This window comes from Pithys albifrons, chromosome Z, assembly GCF_047495875.1.
Source record: "Pithys albifrons albifrons isolate INPA30051 chromosome Z, PitAlb_v1, whole genome shotgun sequence".
NCBI lineage: Eukaryota > Metazoa > Chordata > Aves > Passeriformes > Thamnophilidae > Pithys > Pithys albifrons.
Genome location: NC_092497.1, coordinates 64,720,697 through 64,736,346, shown reverse-complemented (window position 1 = coordinate 64,736,346; position 15,650 = coordinate 64,720,697). Strand labels below are relative to the sequence as shown.

Sequence of the window (15,650 nt, the reverse complement as noted above, 5' to 3'; positions counted from 1 at the left end):
ATTATGTTGCTGCAAATTCTTGATTAGTTTATTGGCTATTCAGCATTATAAATAGATAAGATTAGCCTTTTATTCCAGCTTTCAAAAGCCTACGACTACTGCATGTGATTATGAGATCTAGTTCAGTTTACCTTCTGTGATGTTTTGTTTAGCCTTCTAGAGGAGAAAAAAGAAATTTCCTGTTGCACTTGAAAGTAAATTACAGGCTTTCATTTTCTGCATTGAATTAAAGCCTGCTGCATTATTTGATCTAGACAATAAAGCATATGTAGCTGAACAAAAGTTTGCAAACTCTGGTAGCTTGAAAAAGTAAATTAGTTCAATGTGAAGTAGTCCAGGAATAAAATAAACAGTTATCTGACACATTTTAACAATCTCATTTGATACATAATAGAGCAAGTTAGACTTTAAACCATTCTGTCTTCATATTTCAAGTCTAAAAAACAGAAGAATTCCAACTGAGAATTTGAGTATCTTGAAAAATCTTTAGGGAACTTAACAGACGACATGCAATTGCACAGAATACACAGGAAAGGAATAATTTTCAGTGTAGTACTTTTGCCTAAGTTCTGTGCATTAGACTGAGGAAATATTGATCTTGTCGCATTTAAGAGCTGAGTCCTGCAGTATCTTTTTCCCGTTTGGAGGGGTTAATTAGTCATCTTTCAGAAGGTGGCGTGTTTAGCTTACATTCACATCATACAGCAAGCAGTGGCTATACAAAGCAGGACCATGAACAGACAAGTGTGTCCGACTGCTTAATTAGGCAGAATGAAAAGGACCTTGTCAAACATTCATCTGTTGCTTGTGATACACCTGACGGTCCAACTAGGCAAGGATGACATCTCTGCTGCAATCTGCAGTTCTTTTCCTACATTAAGTGTCAGTGAAATAATGGAGACACTTCATTTAGATTATTGTTACGGTTTCAGCCCAGCCTGCAACCAAGCCCCACACAGCTGCTTGCTCATTCCTCCACCAGGAGGACTAGGGACAGAATAAGAAGGATAAAAGCCAAAAAAAAATGTAGCTTGAGATAAAGTCAGTTTGTTAGGGAAAGCAAAAGCCGCACACATGAGTGAATCTAAACAAGGAATTCATCCACTCCTTCCCATGGGTAGGCAGATGTTCAGTCACGCCCAGGAGTGCAAGGCTCCATCACATGTAACGATGACTTGGGAAGACGAACACCATCACTCCAAATGTGTGCCCTTCATCCTTCAGTTTCGGTCACCTGTGTCTCCACCCAACTTCCCATGCATCCCCAACGCCCTTGCCAGCATGGCAGTATAAAAAGCAGAAAAGGCCTTGGCTCTGTGCAAGCAGTGCTCAGCAATAACAAAAACATCTTTGTATTATCAACCCTCAGTTCAGCACAAATCCAAAACACAGCCCCATACCCGCCACTGTGAAGGAAATTAATTCTACCCCTGCCAAACAAAACCCAAAACCAGCACAGTTACAAAAATGTGTTCTCCAAACTTCTCGGTATTGATGCAAATGTGAAAGAATTGCAGGGACTGCATCACTAACGTGGTGGTAGAAAAACTTCAGTGAATAGGAAGATATTTAAGGTTGACTGCCAAACATATTATACAGCACCTACAAAGAAAAATCTATACTGTGTACTGAGCTAAGTTTTGCATTTAGAATAGAGGCTGAGACCAAAATAATGGAAGTAGTTGAATGTCAGGTGCCTACCAAAGCTGCTCTATCACTCCCCTCCTCAGCTAGACAAAGGAGGGAAAATACAACCAAAAGCTCATTGGTCAAGAGAAGAACAGAGAGATATCACTCACCAATTACCATCACAGGCAAAACAGACTCAACTTGAGGAAAATTATTTAATTTTATTGCTATTCAAATCAAGGTAGAATAATGACAAGTGAACCAAAATCTTAAAAACCACCTTCCCCTCACCTCCCACTTCCTTCCAGGCTTAACTTTATTCCTTATTCTCTACCTTCTCCCCTCCAGCAGGGTGAGGGGCAGTGTCATTACACATTGTTTCTGCTGGTGTTTCCTTGTCATGAGGAGGACTCCTCACACTCTTCCGCCGCTCCAGTATTGGGTTGCTCCCATGTGAGTGAGTCCTCCATGCATTTCTCCATTAGTCCTTCCCCTGGGCAACAGTTCCCCACAAACTGCTCAAATGTAGATCCCTTCAATGGTGTGCAGTCCTTCAGAAACTTCAGACTGCTCCAGTGTGGGTCACCCTCAGAGTCACAAGTCCTGTCAGCAAACCTGCTCCAGTGTGGGCTTCCCATGGAGTCACAGCCTCCCTCAGGCATCCACTGGCCCTGCTGTGGGGTCCTCCACAGGCTGCAGGTGGATTTATGCATCCCTGTGGACCTGCATGAGCTGCAGGGGGACATTGTGCTTCACCATGGCCTTCATTGTGGGCTGTGGGGGAATCTCTGCTTGGGCACCTGAGGCACCTTCTCCTCCACTGATGTATCTGCAGGGCTTTTTTTCTGACATATTCTACCTCATATCTTCTGTGACTGCAGTTTCCTTCTGCCCAGTAACTCGTTTTTCCCCTTTCTTAGTTATTTATGTTACCCCACTACCACTACCACTGATGGCCTTAGCCTTGTTCAGCAGTGATTCCATCTTGGATCCAGCTGGCAATGTCTTCATTGGACAAAGGGGAGGCTTTTGACAGCTTCTCAGAGAAGCCACCTGTGTAGTCCCCCTGGCCTGCTGTGTGAACTTTACCACACAAGCCCAGTACACCCACAGCCTGTAAGCCATTCATGGCTGCACTTCAGTCACAGGGTTCCTCTCACCAACTTTCACTAATGGCAACTAGGTTGCAGCTTTCTAGTAGCATGGAAGCTTCCAACTCCTCCATATTTATCCTGTGGACATCCATTTTAATTGTTAGGATTTCTAATGAGTAAATGTAATCTGCGAAGTTCTACTCTTTTGTATCCTGGTCTTTGTCAGGTGTGCTGAGTCCTGAAGCACATCCTCTGCTTAAAAATAGAGGATTCAGTTAACATGAAACTCTGAGAGTCTGTTGGTTAATCTGAAATAGGTTTGATCAAGAATTTATCAGTCTGTACAAAATACTTCAGAAGAAGCAGTTAAATCTGTCAGGTGCCATAGATATGGTTCCCTGGAATTTAAATCAAGAATGGTCACCCTTGGCAAGGTCCTGACTCTATCCCCTGACCCTATCCCATATTTGTGCATCTGCTTCTTGCTTTGCACTGACTACATTTGAATGCAAAGTGAGTTAGAGGTAGTTGAAGAGAGAGGAACTGTAGAAACCCAGCCTTAAATCAGTTTAATCTGCTGTGGAACCCAGCCCTGAAAAGAGGGTCTGATGTTGACAGCTGGTTGTCAAGCAAGGAGAACATAGAAAATTTTTTGGTACAGTAATTAATTCCTTCTGTTATATAATGAGTTGGTTTTTTTTTTTTTTTTGTCATAAGAAAGTACTGTAGGGTCTTTGGGGGAAGGTTGGTATTTGGTGGTAGGGGTAGGGGTTGAAGTCTGGTCTCTTCCTTGTCAGCCATCTGACTTAAACTAGGAAAAAAAATCACCTGTATAGGTTATTTATAGATTTTTTCTTTTCATATAAACCTCACTTATTATGCACTGTCATTTTTGGTAACAGATTTCTCAGATTGCCAAAGTGTTCTGTAGCTGGTATAGAGTACTAGAGATGAAGACCAGTAAAATTTTAGATCACAGCATTTGGTTTGCAGATTAGTAATTTGTGTTTGTTCACCGTGATTCTTCAGAGATGCATACACTCTTCTGTTTGAAGGTATCAGGTGAAGAAGAACCTGCCTCATCTGTTCATTGTTTTCACTGGTTGATCATCCACTACTTAAGAGAAATGTAAAAAGAAAAGGGGGGTGGGAAAGGGCTGATTCACAAGTTTGAATTCATTTTGCTTTGTGACCAGTCAATTGTGTTGTAATTTCTGCTGTGCAAAATTCAGGAATCTGCAGCTCAGTCTGTGTTTCCTGTGAAGGTGTGTCATCCTTTGTTGTCCTTCTGATAAGTTTTCTTTATCAGGCATTTTCCTTGATTCTTGAACCGTTTCTGTGTTCTACCCAAATTTCCATTATTCTCTTTAAATGTCAGGGCCATAATCATAGGCACTTGTCTACTGTCTATGTATTTCTCTACAATTTTAGTGTCCAAAACTTTCTTCTCAGATTTTAAATACAGTGGTTGCTTTAATGCTTTCTACCAAAGGTCGAGTTGCTTTTTCACTATGACACATTAAATGATTTTCAGAGTTTGCTTTCTAGATTAGAGCCCTTTGTTCTGTGGCCAAGTTTGGGTTTGAATTTGAATGTATAGAGATTTTAGTGTAATTTAGTAGGCCAGACATAAAATGGTATTGAATGATGACCAGTTGTTTACAAAGGTGAGAAAAAATTTGCTCCTGGTTTTTCTGAGTTATTCCTAAAGTGACAAAACTCAGATAAGTAATATATGTTTCTTCATCCGTAAACAAAAGATATTTTGAATGTAAGCAAGATAAAAGTAATACTGAAATCCATTTATACTAACACATATACTAGTAGGGGGAAAAGACTTTTGGCTCATCCTAAGATTGGTATTAGATAATTTTAAATTCTAAGCAGAAGTAAGGGACAAATTAGTGTGCTAATGTAAGTGACAAAATAAAAACATCAATGCACTAACCTTTTAATTTTATGTCTTAATTTTATTCAGAGATCACAATGCAGACATCAGAGACTGGGACGGATACAGGTTCGACTGTGACTTTACAGACATCTGTGGCTGGCCAGGCAGCAGTGCCCACACAGGTAGTACAGCAAGTACCAGTTCAGCAACAGGTATGTGACTGTTAGTTTTGGGAAGGTTAAAAAAAAGGATTCAGAAGGATAGTTCTTTACAGTATAGTGAAGAACTTGATTTTGTACAAAACCGCTAAATGAACTCTTGTTCTGCTTTTATCAGTTTTATTTTGCTGGAATTAAAATAACCAGAGAAAGGCAAGCTATTTTCAGGATCTGTTCTTTAACTAGAGCATCTGACAAGCTTCAGTGGTACACATACGTGATTCTAACTGTAGTTTGTTATGGAATTCAGACAATAGCTCATTGAAATTTACTTTATGTAACTGAATATTTACTTTTCTTCTTTTTAATAATGGATATGTTTTTTGTGTTATTGACTATATAATTTCTGCATCCATTTGGATGTCCAGGAAAGTGCAATACAAATGTAAAAATGTAATGTCCTTTGCATCTCTAGACTTGAATCCCCACAGATCTCTGCTGAGTGTTGTGAGAGAGTTGATGGTAGGACAATCAGTAATTCATGTGTGCGTTTGCCAGGGAAGGAAGAAGACTTTTGTAGCAGCCAGCACAGTGCACTCTTGTCTTACATGACATAGTCACTCTTATGCAGCACCTATGAGCTTGAGAAGGAGTGGTGGCAGAAGAAAATGGGAGCTAAAAAGGAAAAGTGTGGAGGTGGAAAATGAGGGCTCAGTATGAAAACCATGGTACTTGTCCAAGACTTTTCCAGAATACACAGAAATTATCTGTCCATGTGATGGGTACTGTGAGAGTCATCTGATACTGTTTTTCATCAAAAACTGACTTCACAGTTTCAAAATCAACAGTATGAGAACTAGATGTAATTCATCAAATAGTGCCATTTGTTTCTGTGGCAGTGGAGCACTTTTCTCGAAGTCAAATTCTTCAGCACTTGTTGAACTTCTAAAATTCCAGTGCATTTTCATGTATGTGTTCCAGAGTCTCATGCATTTCACTAATATTTTTTTCCTGATGCACAGATTCAGTTTCTAATGCCTCATAGTTCCATTATTATACTATGATGCTTGAACTTCGCCAGCCTTCGTAGGAGATTTTGTCTGTAACCCTTTTGTAAGGTTTGTGTACTGCAGGACTTTTTCTCTTTGTGAATGCAATCTGGATAATCTGTTCAATTTTCATTTTCTTTCATAATAACAGATGTTTAATAGATGTAGTTTATATGACTTTTTCTTATTCCTTTATTTCAGTTTTTCAGATACAAGATGGCAGTGTGGTAGTGCTACATGCTTGCTTGTTTTCAGCATATCAGATATACATACTGTAGTCTAATATTACATACCAAACTTGTGAAGGACTGATCAGTGTAAGGAATTGAAGACTGGTAAACACTTAGTGGCACGTAGGATACTTTATAGTATTGCAGTTCTAGCAGATGTATTCATTGAACTGTAGGGACAAGTTCTATGCGTTTTTCTCACAACAGAATGAAAAATGAGCAGGACTTTCCTGTTTTTTAAATTTACATGTGCAAAGTTTCTACCTTTTTGAAAATTTTTCGGATAGAGTTGGCTCCTTATTTGTTGACTGGAGCTGCCTGCTGTGAAGGGGCCTCAGGCCCAGCAGTTGAAGTCTGTGGCATTGGTAGTGTGGCTGCCAGAGAGTTTGGTGAATGGTCAGACTGGGAAGTTTCTTTAACATATTTTCCCACATAAATAATGCATTAATCTTTGTCATCAATTGTCTATATGTTTTCTGAAGTTATTCCGGTTGTTCTTTAATAATGTAATACTTGTGTCAAAGCATAGAAGTCCAGGAGCAGATTGGGTTTGTCCTTCTTTGATTATACCTTAATAAGAACAGCAAACAGAATTTTTTGTTGTACTACCTGAGTATGTAAACTGTCTATAGTCAACTTTACATACATCTTCTTTAGTACTGCTGTTTCTGAGTGTTCCCTTGTATTGAATACACCATCATGATATTGGATTATTTTCCCCTGTAGAGATATTAAATTATATTTTTCATGTTGACTGTTAATACTGACTGTATCCTCAACATAATATTTCAGAAAAGAAAGCTAAAAGGTCAGCTAAAGGGATGAAGATGCAAGAAGAATGTTGGAAAATGCAGTTCAGACAGTATTGCAGTGATTAAAACATATATGTGGGAGATTTTTGTAGAGAGAGAGAATTAGATTATAGAAGAGAATGAGTGTTAAGGAGAAAAAAAATAGTAAAAATGTGAATATGGTGTGCCAGCAGGAAATGTGAAGAAGAATGTAGATGCAATAAGTAATTTCAGTTGCAGGGTTGCAGGTGTGATTTGTCCTGAGGAATTCTCTGTGCAGAGGTTGCATTTGTCTGAAGTTAATATTGTCTCCATGTACATTTGGTGGGAATTGGTCAACAAGCCTAAAGAAAATGTGGAGAAAGAGAGTTATTTTAGTAACACTGTTCTTCTGATGGCAGACGAAGAGCTTTTTATTTCTGCACATTTAAAGTTACTGTTGTTGAAAGCTACAGAGAAGGTTTTAGGTGCATAGTTTGTAAGATATGGTTTCATTTTTTCTATGATTCATAAGACACATGCTTAATAGTATGAGCTGTATCCAAATTATGCGGGAATATTCACATTAAATTATATTATTAATATAAATTGCTAAAAACAGTGAGACGCTTTTAGGATTTTGTTAAAGGATACTGTAACATGAGTGTCTATGTATATGCAACAATTTGGTGTTAGCTGAAAGTTCTGTTATCATTTGCAGTAATTTATTAGTACTTCCTAGTGACTAATGCAATTTCAGATGAATTTGTTTTTAATTAGTATTAAAGCAGTGTATAGCATTTCATTTTTCCCAGGGAGGTCTTCATTTTCCATGTTTCTATTCCTGTATATACATGGTGTTTAGATGACATCTTCTGAATGCATTATTTGGGGTTGTTTTCGTGGCATTAGTGTTTCCTTTATGCACAGAAAATATTTATCTTATTCAAAATGAAGGATTTTTCCCTGAATCAGAGCAAGCTGAATAAGTGGAAGGGTAGACTTAAGAGCCTTTTCCCTTCTGCTGCGTTTATACTGAAGCATCTTGTCATTTGAGCAAACAGCAAAAGAATAACTTTTAATATTTTCAGCTAAAACAAATCCCTAGTTTCCATATAGCTGGTATTAATATGGAGTTCATAAAAGTCTGATGTGGTGCTCCAAAAATAGGAACAAAAGAGTTACCATTAATGAAAACCTAGATTTTTCCTTTTGTAGTAGTGTCACCTGTGGCAGCTGGTTCTATGGAACACAACAGCAGTCACTGCTAAGATGGGATAAAGAGAAATGGTAAGCAAAAAACAACAGTAAGACCAAAAATGTGGGAGTGTATTCAGTTCCATTTAAATAGCCTGAGGAATTGTCTTAGTCTTGTTTCCTCATATTTGTATTCCTCAAATACAGGGATTTTTCATTAATGTGTCATTGCTTGTTCAACAATCTTCAGCACAGTGCAGGAAGCTTCCAAGTGTTCAAAATTAAACTGCTTTTGTAGATTATGCCGTGCAGTATATCAGGATTGGAGAAATAAAACTAAAAATAGTACCATAAGCTGTTTTATTAAAGTATATCCGTGCATCAGAAGTTGTGCAAAGCATTTCTTCATAGTCACATACATGGTGGCCATCGCATTTGCAAAGCATTGTATCAGTAACTAGAGATGCAGATCTCTGCTAATCAAAATTGCTCTTAATGCAAAGTCATGTTTAGCATATGAAAAGCATAATCATGAGCTGACATTAGCCATTATATACATATGAATGTGCTTAGAATACTACAAAATGTGCTATTTGTATGTTACTTGCCAAAAGTAATCCATACTAACGAAGGACAAAAACTATTTTTATCTTCAAGGACAGAAAATGTTGCACAACCAAGCTGTTTGCATAGACGTGGTAGATAGTTTTGTGTACTTTTTAAAATGGAATTTAAAAATCCTTATGTATATTTTGCTTTCTTGTTCTACTGTTTGCTTAGTACATAAGCACTTTTTTTTTGAAAACCAAACTTCACTCTTGTATTTTGTTTTATACTTCAGTGTAATTTCTGCTTTTAAGGATGCATTTATGCACTTTATTTTTGTTTACAAATTTTTATAGATATATCTTAGACCCTCATTTGTTTTGGTATTTTGTTTTACGGTAAATTAAATTTTTGTTGTTGTTACTCTAAATTAGAAGATAAACACATTTTGGAGTTTTTCAGTTTTCTGTCCAATAGACACTGATCTTTCATGCACTCTGTACAGCCCTGCAGCATCATCTCAGTTCTATGGCAAAGGTCTCGTACCAAGCTGAATCTGATGTTTTTGAAGTGGTAGCAGCTCGTATCTAAGAATAACAGGAGAATATAATAACTTGTATAGAAGGGGAATGTGACCTCTGTGTTTTAGTGTTGTTTGTACATAATGTAGGGTTCCATTTTATCAGCATACAGGTTCTGTCTCATTGCTGTTCAGGAACAGCAACACCTGATGTTCCATCATGCTAATATGCATTCAAAACTTCAGCTTTTCTTTCATTTTTCAGAATTCAGGTGTTGTCAGCCTGAGGGAAGGTTTCTGTGAAAATCTAGTTTTGTCTTTCACACAGTCAATATTATAAAACCTTAGGAAAAATGTACTTATTTACAGAACTTTTTAAAATACAGCAGAGGCAAAGGTATTAGGCTGGGGTATTCTCAAGGAAGTCTTGGAGTGGATTTATCAAATGCGTGAAAGTCAGACTGATCTGTGGTTATGGTGTTTGCAGTCCTTAGAAACAACTGAATTAGACTGAAGTAGCCTTATACCAATAAATCTGAGAAAAATTACAGTCACTTAAATCTATTTACTAAATAAGTGCATTGTCACTTTCTCAATTCAATTTCTTGGGTAAATTTGTTAATCTGTGAAGTCTCTTATGTCATACTGCATATTTTAGATTCTGAAATGCTCTTGGACCAAAATATGACTTCTCTGAATGATGGCAGGTGGAAAATATGAAATTCTTCATCTTTACTGAGGCAGAAGACAAAAAATTAAGACTGGAGAGGAAATTTGCATAACCTGAAGCTTTCCTACCTAGTATATGAAACAAAGGAATTGTTGTGTGACTGTCCCTAGCAATCTGTGTGAAGGTGCTCCATGCCTTACTGCCTCTTGTTGTTTAGCTCATTGATGAAAAACAAAAGTTTTATTGGAATTTGTTATAGCTGATGATATTCCCGGAAAGGGGTTACTTGGACTAGGGAGTGTGGGTCAAAGCACTACTAGGAAAAAAATTTTCATCACTGTAATTTAACACTTCAAACAAAAGCTAAAGCATCTTAATGTGAATCTTTATTTCTAAACTTACTGCAATACATTTGAGCTGTTATTTTAAGGCTTGTACTATTTAGGACTGAAACAGAATTAAGAAAAAGCAAAAAGGTGACCAAATGATACTTTGTTCTGTAGTAAATGTAATTCTTCAGCTTGGTGCAAAGCATAGTTACACTTCACTTCATCCTTATGCTCTGTGATTAGTTATGTCCTTTGGCACTTAAGATAATGTATGCTCCATGAATGTGCATGTTCAGTGTTAGGGCTCCATTCGTCAGACTTACAGCACAAATAATTGTGTTGGAACAGTAACTTTCTTTGCTAGTACTATGACATACTGTTAGTAATTATGAGAACAGAGATATCCCATGTTGTTTGGAAGCCATTAGTTGCGCTGAAACATTGGCCCTTCTTTATGATATCCCAAACTTCTGTTGTTCTTCTTTTTCAGGTACAGCAAGTGCAGACTGTGCAACAGGTACAGCACGTCTACCCAGCCCAGGTTCAGTATGTGGAGGGAAGTGACACAGTCTACACTAATGGAGCTATGTAAGATGACAAATGTTCAGAATCTGAATGTTTATTAATATATGACGTTAGTTAGATTCTATCAACTGCTGTATATTGAGTTGGAAAGGAAAAATTATTCAAAGTTCTCCTAGTGTCAAAGTAGGTTTTTGGATGAAAAACTGAATTCACACTGTTGGTTTTTATTAAGGCAGAAGTTTGGTGTAAATAGAATTCCTGTGATTGTTTTGAAATTACCTGTACAACACAGTGTTGTTTGAAAAGCTATCTAATTCATGGGTAATTTCTGTCCAAAAGATGTATTGTGTAACTTCTGTCCTCAGGACAGAAGGCGGGGCCTTCTGTCTTCCTGGCTGCTATCTTGGTGACAAATTATAGAAAGGTGCAGCAGCTGTAGTTATTACCTAAAGAAAGTAGTAATGTAAATTAATTCCTGTGTTTCATAAAATGAGATCAGTATTTTTTTCCAAAGTAATAGAGGAAAGCAGAGGAAGGAGGGTAACACTGTCTCCTTTTACTGCTTCTTTAACCTCTTTTCTGCACATGGTTGTGCATCTCCTGCTTCCCTGAACATACTTTCTATGATGAAGTTTCTTTCTCCTATACACAAGCTTAGAAAGATAGAAAAAATTATCTAGATTTGATGTGGCCTCTGGATGTTACCTGGTTGAATACCTGACTTGGAGCATCACCAGCTTTGAGGTTGGGTCAAACTTCAGAATAGGATTGTGTTGCTTGGAAAGGATCTTCTCTACCTCATTTTTTTCATTTACCATTTTTGCTAACTGGCTTTAAAAGAAGTACTGGTATTTTACTGTCTGAAGGTACTTATTTGCTGATGATATCCAAAAGCAGTCAAAAAGAGCAGCATTATTTGGATCAGAGACTAATGATGTTAACACTGACAGCATTCTTTGGTCATTTCTACTAGCACTTTTCAGCAAATTAATTTTTTGTGTACTGTCTTGTCTGTTTTCTTCTCACTTGCAAGTTCCAAACAATATATTTTAATATGCATTATATTTCCCTATCATACTGGCTTTTTCTGGGATGGATTAATTTTTGTCACAGTAGATAGTATTGGGGCTGCATTTTGGACTTGTGCTCCAAACAGCATTGGTACCATCTACTGTGAAGAATACCAAGCCAAAACCAGCACACCCATTCAGCAGCCCTCTGTGGCATCATAGCTTCATTGCAACCACAGCAGTCTACTGTTAGAGGTCATTCTTAAATAACCTGTGTCTCCAGTTTCTCTTTTCATTTATCTCTTTCAAACTCTTCTGTGTGCTGTTGGCACTTTTGGCAGTGTGTAAAAAATGTACATTGCTGATTACAGTCCTAGGGAAAACCGGAAGCAGATGTGACTGACTGCTTTATACAAAACTTCAGGTTTCCATGATTTTATTGTATTTCTAGATCTGAATCCCTTTGTCAGTTTCTGAAAAATCAGTAAATGGGATATAAAAGAAGAAAGCTCTCCTTAGCATGTGAGCCTAACTTAGGTTATCTTTCCTTCCTATAGAGAAAGATTCTACCCATGTTGTTGTGATCAGCAGTGTAATGGACAGTCAATTTGTTGTTCAATACTGTTAGGAATATTACCCTTTATAAAGATTGTATTTTCATTGATGGAGAATGGGCCCAGTCTGTGTTTTGACTCAAACTTTTAAAGACTATATATTGTGAAACATATTTCCCATATGCTTTTATACTCCTTATTTTGCATTCTCTTCCTATGTTTGATCCGTTTCATGACCATGCTAAATTGAAATCTTAATTCTAACTCAACATTAGGTATAGGATACTTGCACAGTCTATCAAGTGACAGTACTGCTCCAGCAATGGAATAAGAAGTCTGCAACCCATAGTTAGGTGTAGACATTAATTCAGTGTACAGACATCTCTGGAATGAATGTTACAGCACATCTGTACTCTGCCCACCTGGAGTGCTGTGTCCTGTTCTGGGCTCCTCAGCATAAGAAAGACCTGGAACTGTTACAGCAGTTGCAGAGGAGGCCACAAGGATGACCATCAGACTGACACCTCTCCTACAAAGACTGGCTGAGAGACCTCATTGTGACCTTCCAGTACTTAAAGGGGGCTTACAAGGAGGAGGGAGAGGGACTTTTTATATGGGCAGATAGTGGTAGGACAAGGGGGAACCATTTTAAACTAAAAGAGGAGAGATTCAGATTAGATTAAAACATTAGATTAGAAGAAATTCTTTGCTTAGAACACAGTAAGTCACAGGAACATGTTGTTCAGAGAAGCTGGGGTGCCCCATCTCCAGACGTGTTGGAGGCTGGGTTGGATGGGGCTTTGAGCAACCTGGTCTTCTGGGTGTCCCTGCTTGTGGCAGCAGGAATGGACTAGATGATCTTTAAGGTCCCTTCCAACCCAAACTGTCCTATGATTCTACAAAAGAATTCTTTATTTTAAAATAAGGCACTTGAACCAGCATTGATTTAAATCCATATAAAATAGGAACTGAGAATAGTTAGAATATATGTGAGGAAAAAGTTACCTTTTACATAATAAATGTATGAATTTTGTCAGGTTTCACAATCTTTGTCAAGTGTAACTGTTGTATTCTTATAACACAATTCTTCCCACGCATTTTGTATTATGATTTGTCTACACTTGAAAGTTACTTGGTTTTATTATAATTGGAAGCAATATGATAATACCAGGGGTGTAACCCCCAACTTGTCACATACATTGTATGATATGAGAATATTCGAACTATGTAATCTACATTTGTCTGTAGGTAACAACAGTTTTGCTTGTCAAGCATGTCACTCTCTCCTGAAATAAAAATGCATTGTTGTTGTGATGACATTGTTGATGTACAGGCTTACCTGGATGTTTAGAATGTATTAAGATTATGATGGCTGCACCTGCACTGAAAAGCCAGATGCTTTCACATACCAGACATGAACTTTCTTCCCACATAAATTGTATTATATTAAATCAAATGTTGCCATTTACATGGTAATTCTCATGTGACAAAGAGGGGTTTAATTGCTGTGACTGAACAAGCTGCTAGTGCAATTGCATCTAAACCTCATTCTTTACCAATTTATTGTGCAACAATTTGTGTGGTTTATGTTAACAAAACAGTACACTTATGTATGCAAACCCAAGAAATTATTATTATTCTAATTGAAATCTGAACTGTCAAAAAATTATTAATATTAATATAATTAGAGTTTTTATTTTCCTAGTATTTAGTAGTATATCTATCCCTTTTTCCCTGGCATTATCCTTACCCTTTTACTACCCTTCTCCACACTTAGGTGAATGGCTTCTGTCTGAGAAAGAGTTACAGAGAGTCACAACAACTTACCATTATCACGGATGTTATGCCTGGACAAGTATGATGGATAGTGTGGGTGTCTCTATTCACTCTGTGTCCACTTGCAGCTATTTTTAATGTGTTTTAGCAAGTCTACACCTTATTCATTCTTCATTGGTTTCCATGTACATATACATCTGAATGTGCTTTATATATTTTACATGTGATGGATACTTCTTGAATACTGTTAGGCCAGCTCATGATCCTCTGCTACGTTTTTAATCTAAGTTCACGGATTGTTTATTCTATACAGCATAGCTGTTACTCTCTGTTAGAACAGTGCATCAGCATTTTAATTATAGGTTTTATACCATACATTCTTAGAAAGCTAAACTAAAACGGAAGCAGATTAAGTAACATTTATCTGATTGTTTCACTGTTTACTGCTAGGACAAAGCTCTAGGCTCACACAGACAAGTCTAGACAAAGGAATCCTGACTCCAATTATTGAGGTCTTGCATTTATAGTACAAGCCCTGCAACATGTTCCTAACAGTGGCAATGCCATATTTCTCCAACTATAGATCTGCAGTACTTCATCAGAATTTTGGAAATCTGTAATTAAGGTTTCTTTATCTGTCTAACTTACAGGTCCTGAGAATATAATTTATAGCATTGCTTCTGTTTTCATTTACTGTGTTCCCTGATTTACAGGGTTTTCTGTAGTTATGCATTGTGTATGCTTTTATTGTTTTGTTTCCACATGGAAAACAGTCCTGGACTGAGTGTTGAAGATTTCAGTTCTCTTTTAGGGCTAATAAATTCCTATCAGTAACATATTTCTTTGTTCTTTTATATGCCATATTACAACTCTATTTCAGCTAAATTTTATAAAGCTTTTTCTAACTGATCTATTTTAAGTTGTCCGTATACAGAAAATGTGTATGGATAAAGCAGGTCAACCATTCACTATTACAGAGGAAATAACTTATTTTGGGATTTCATTCTCTGGTTATAGGTGCATTAATTGCCCTTTCATAGCATAAGTTTTCATATTTGTGCTTAGCAGTTTTGCTTAATAAAAGGGGATTGGTGAAAGAAAATAATGACTTTCTGTCTTATCAGTTCTTCCATCTCCGTCTTAGATTAACTGGGGACTTTTGTGGAAGAAGCTTATTGCTTCAGTGGGATTTGAGTTGTTGTTAAAAAGCCATGAATCAATATTCTGGTTACAGGAGTAAGTTTCTTTGAGGAAAGGAGGTTGCTTGAGGCAGGGTTGGACAGATGATTTATCCCTCTCCATTATCATTTGGTGTATCAGGTTCTGTTATGACAGGGCCAGGATATGTGACACTTCCTTTTCCCATTGCTTGGGATACAGCACCTCCAGAGTGCACCAGTGCATTAGCTGTGATAATGCCTCCCCTCAGTATTAGACAAAGGATGCTGTTCTCTCTAGTTTCTATGAAGCTCACTATTAGGTTAAGGACTACTGGATTATCCTAAAAACTTGAAGTTTGAGGATATAGTTCTGGCATGAGAGAATGTCTTGGCTTTTGTGCATGGAGGTTTTTTAACATGTTGCAATACCATAGGATTATCATGAGCATTAGTTACTCTGCATATAAATAACTGTATCTTGAAATATTTATTCTCATCCAGTGTTTATCATATTTCCAGGAAATGCTACCTTAGTTAATTAA

The 15,650-nt window shown here is 37.3% G+C and overlaps 1 protein-coding gene across 3 annotated transcripts in view; it reads left to right on the top strand.

Moving 5' to 3' along the window:
* The window catches only part of RFX3 (regulatory factor X3), a 117,481-nt gene that overhangs the window by 51,186 nt on the left and 50,645 nt on the right, over nt 1–15,650 (top strand). For all 3 annotated transcript variants that reach the window (XM_071580767.1, XM_071580766.1, XM_071580765.1), the window contains exons 2-3: nt 4,702–4,826; nt 10,574–10,671. In XM_071580767.1, the coding sequence (XP_071436868.1) occupies nt 4,710–4,826; nt 10,574–10,671 (215 nt within the window). In that variant the 5' untranslated portion in view covers nt 4,702–4,709. The remainder of the gene's footprint in view (nt 1–4,701; nt 4,827–10,573; nt 10,672–15,650) is intronic.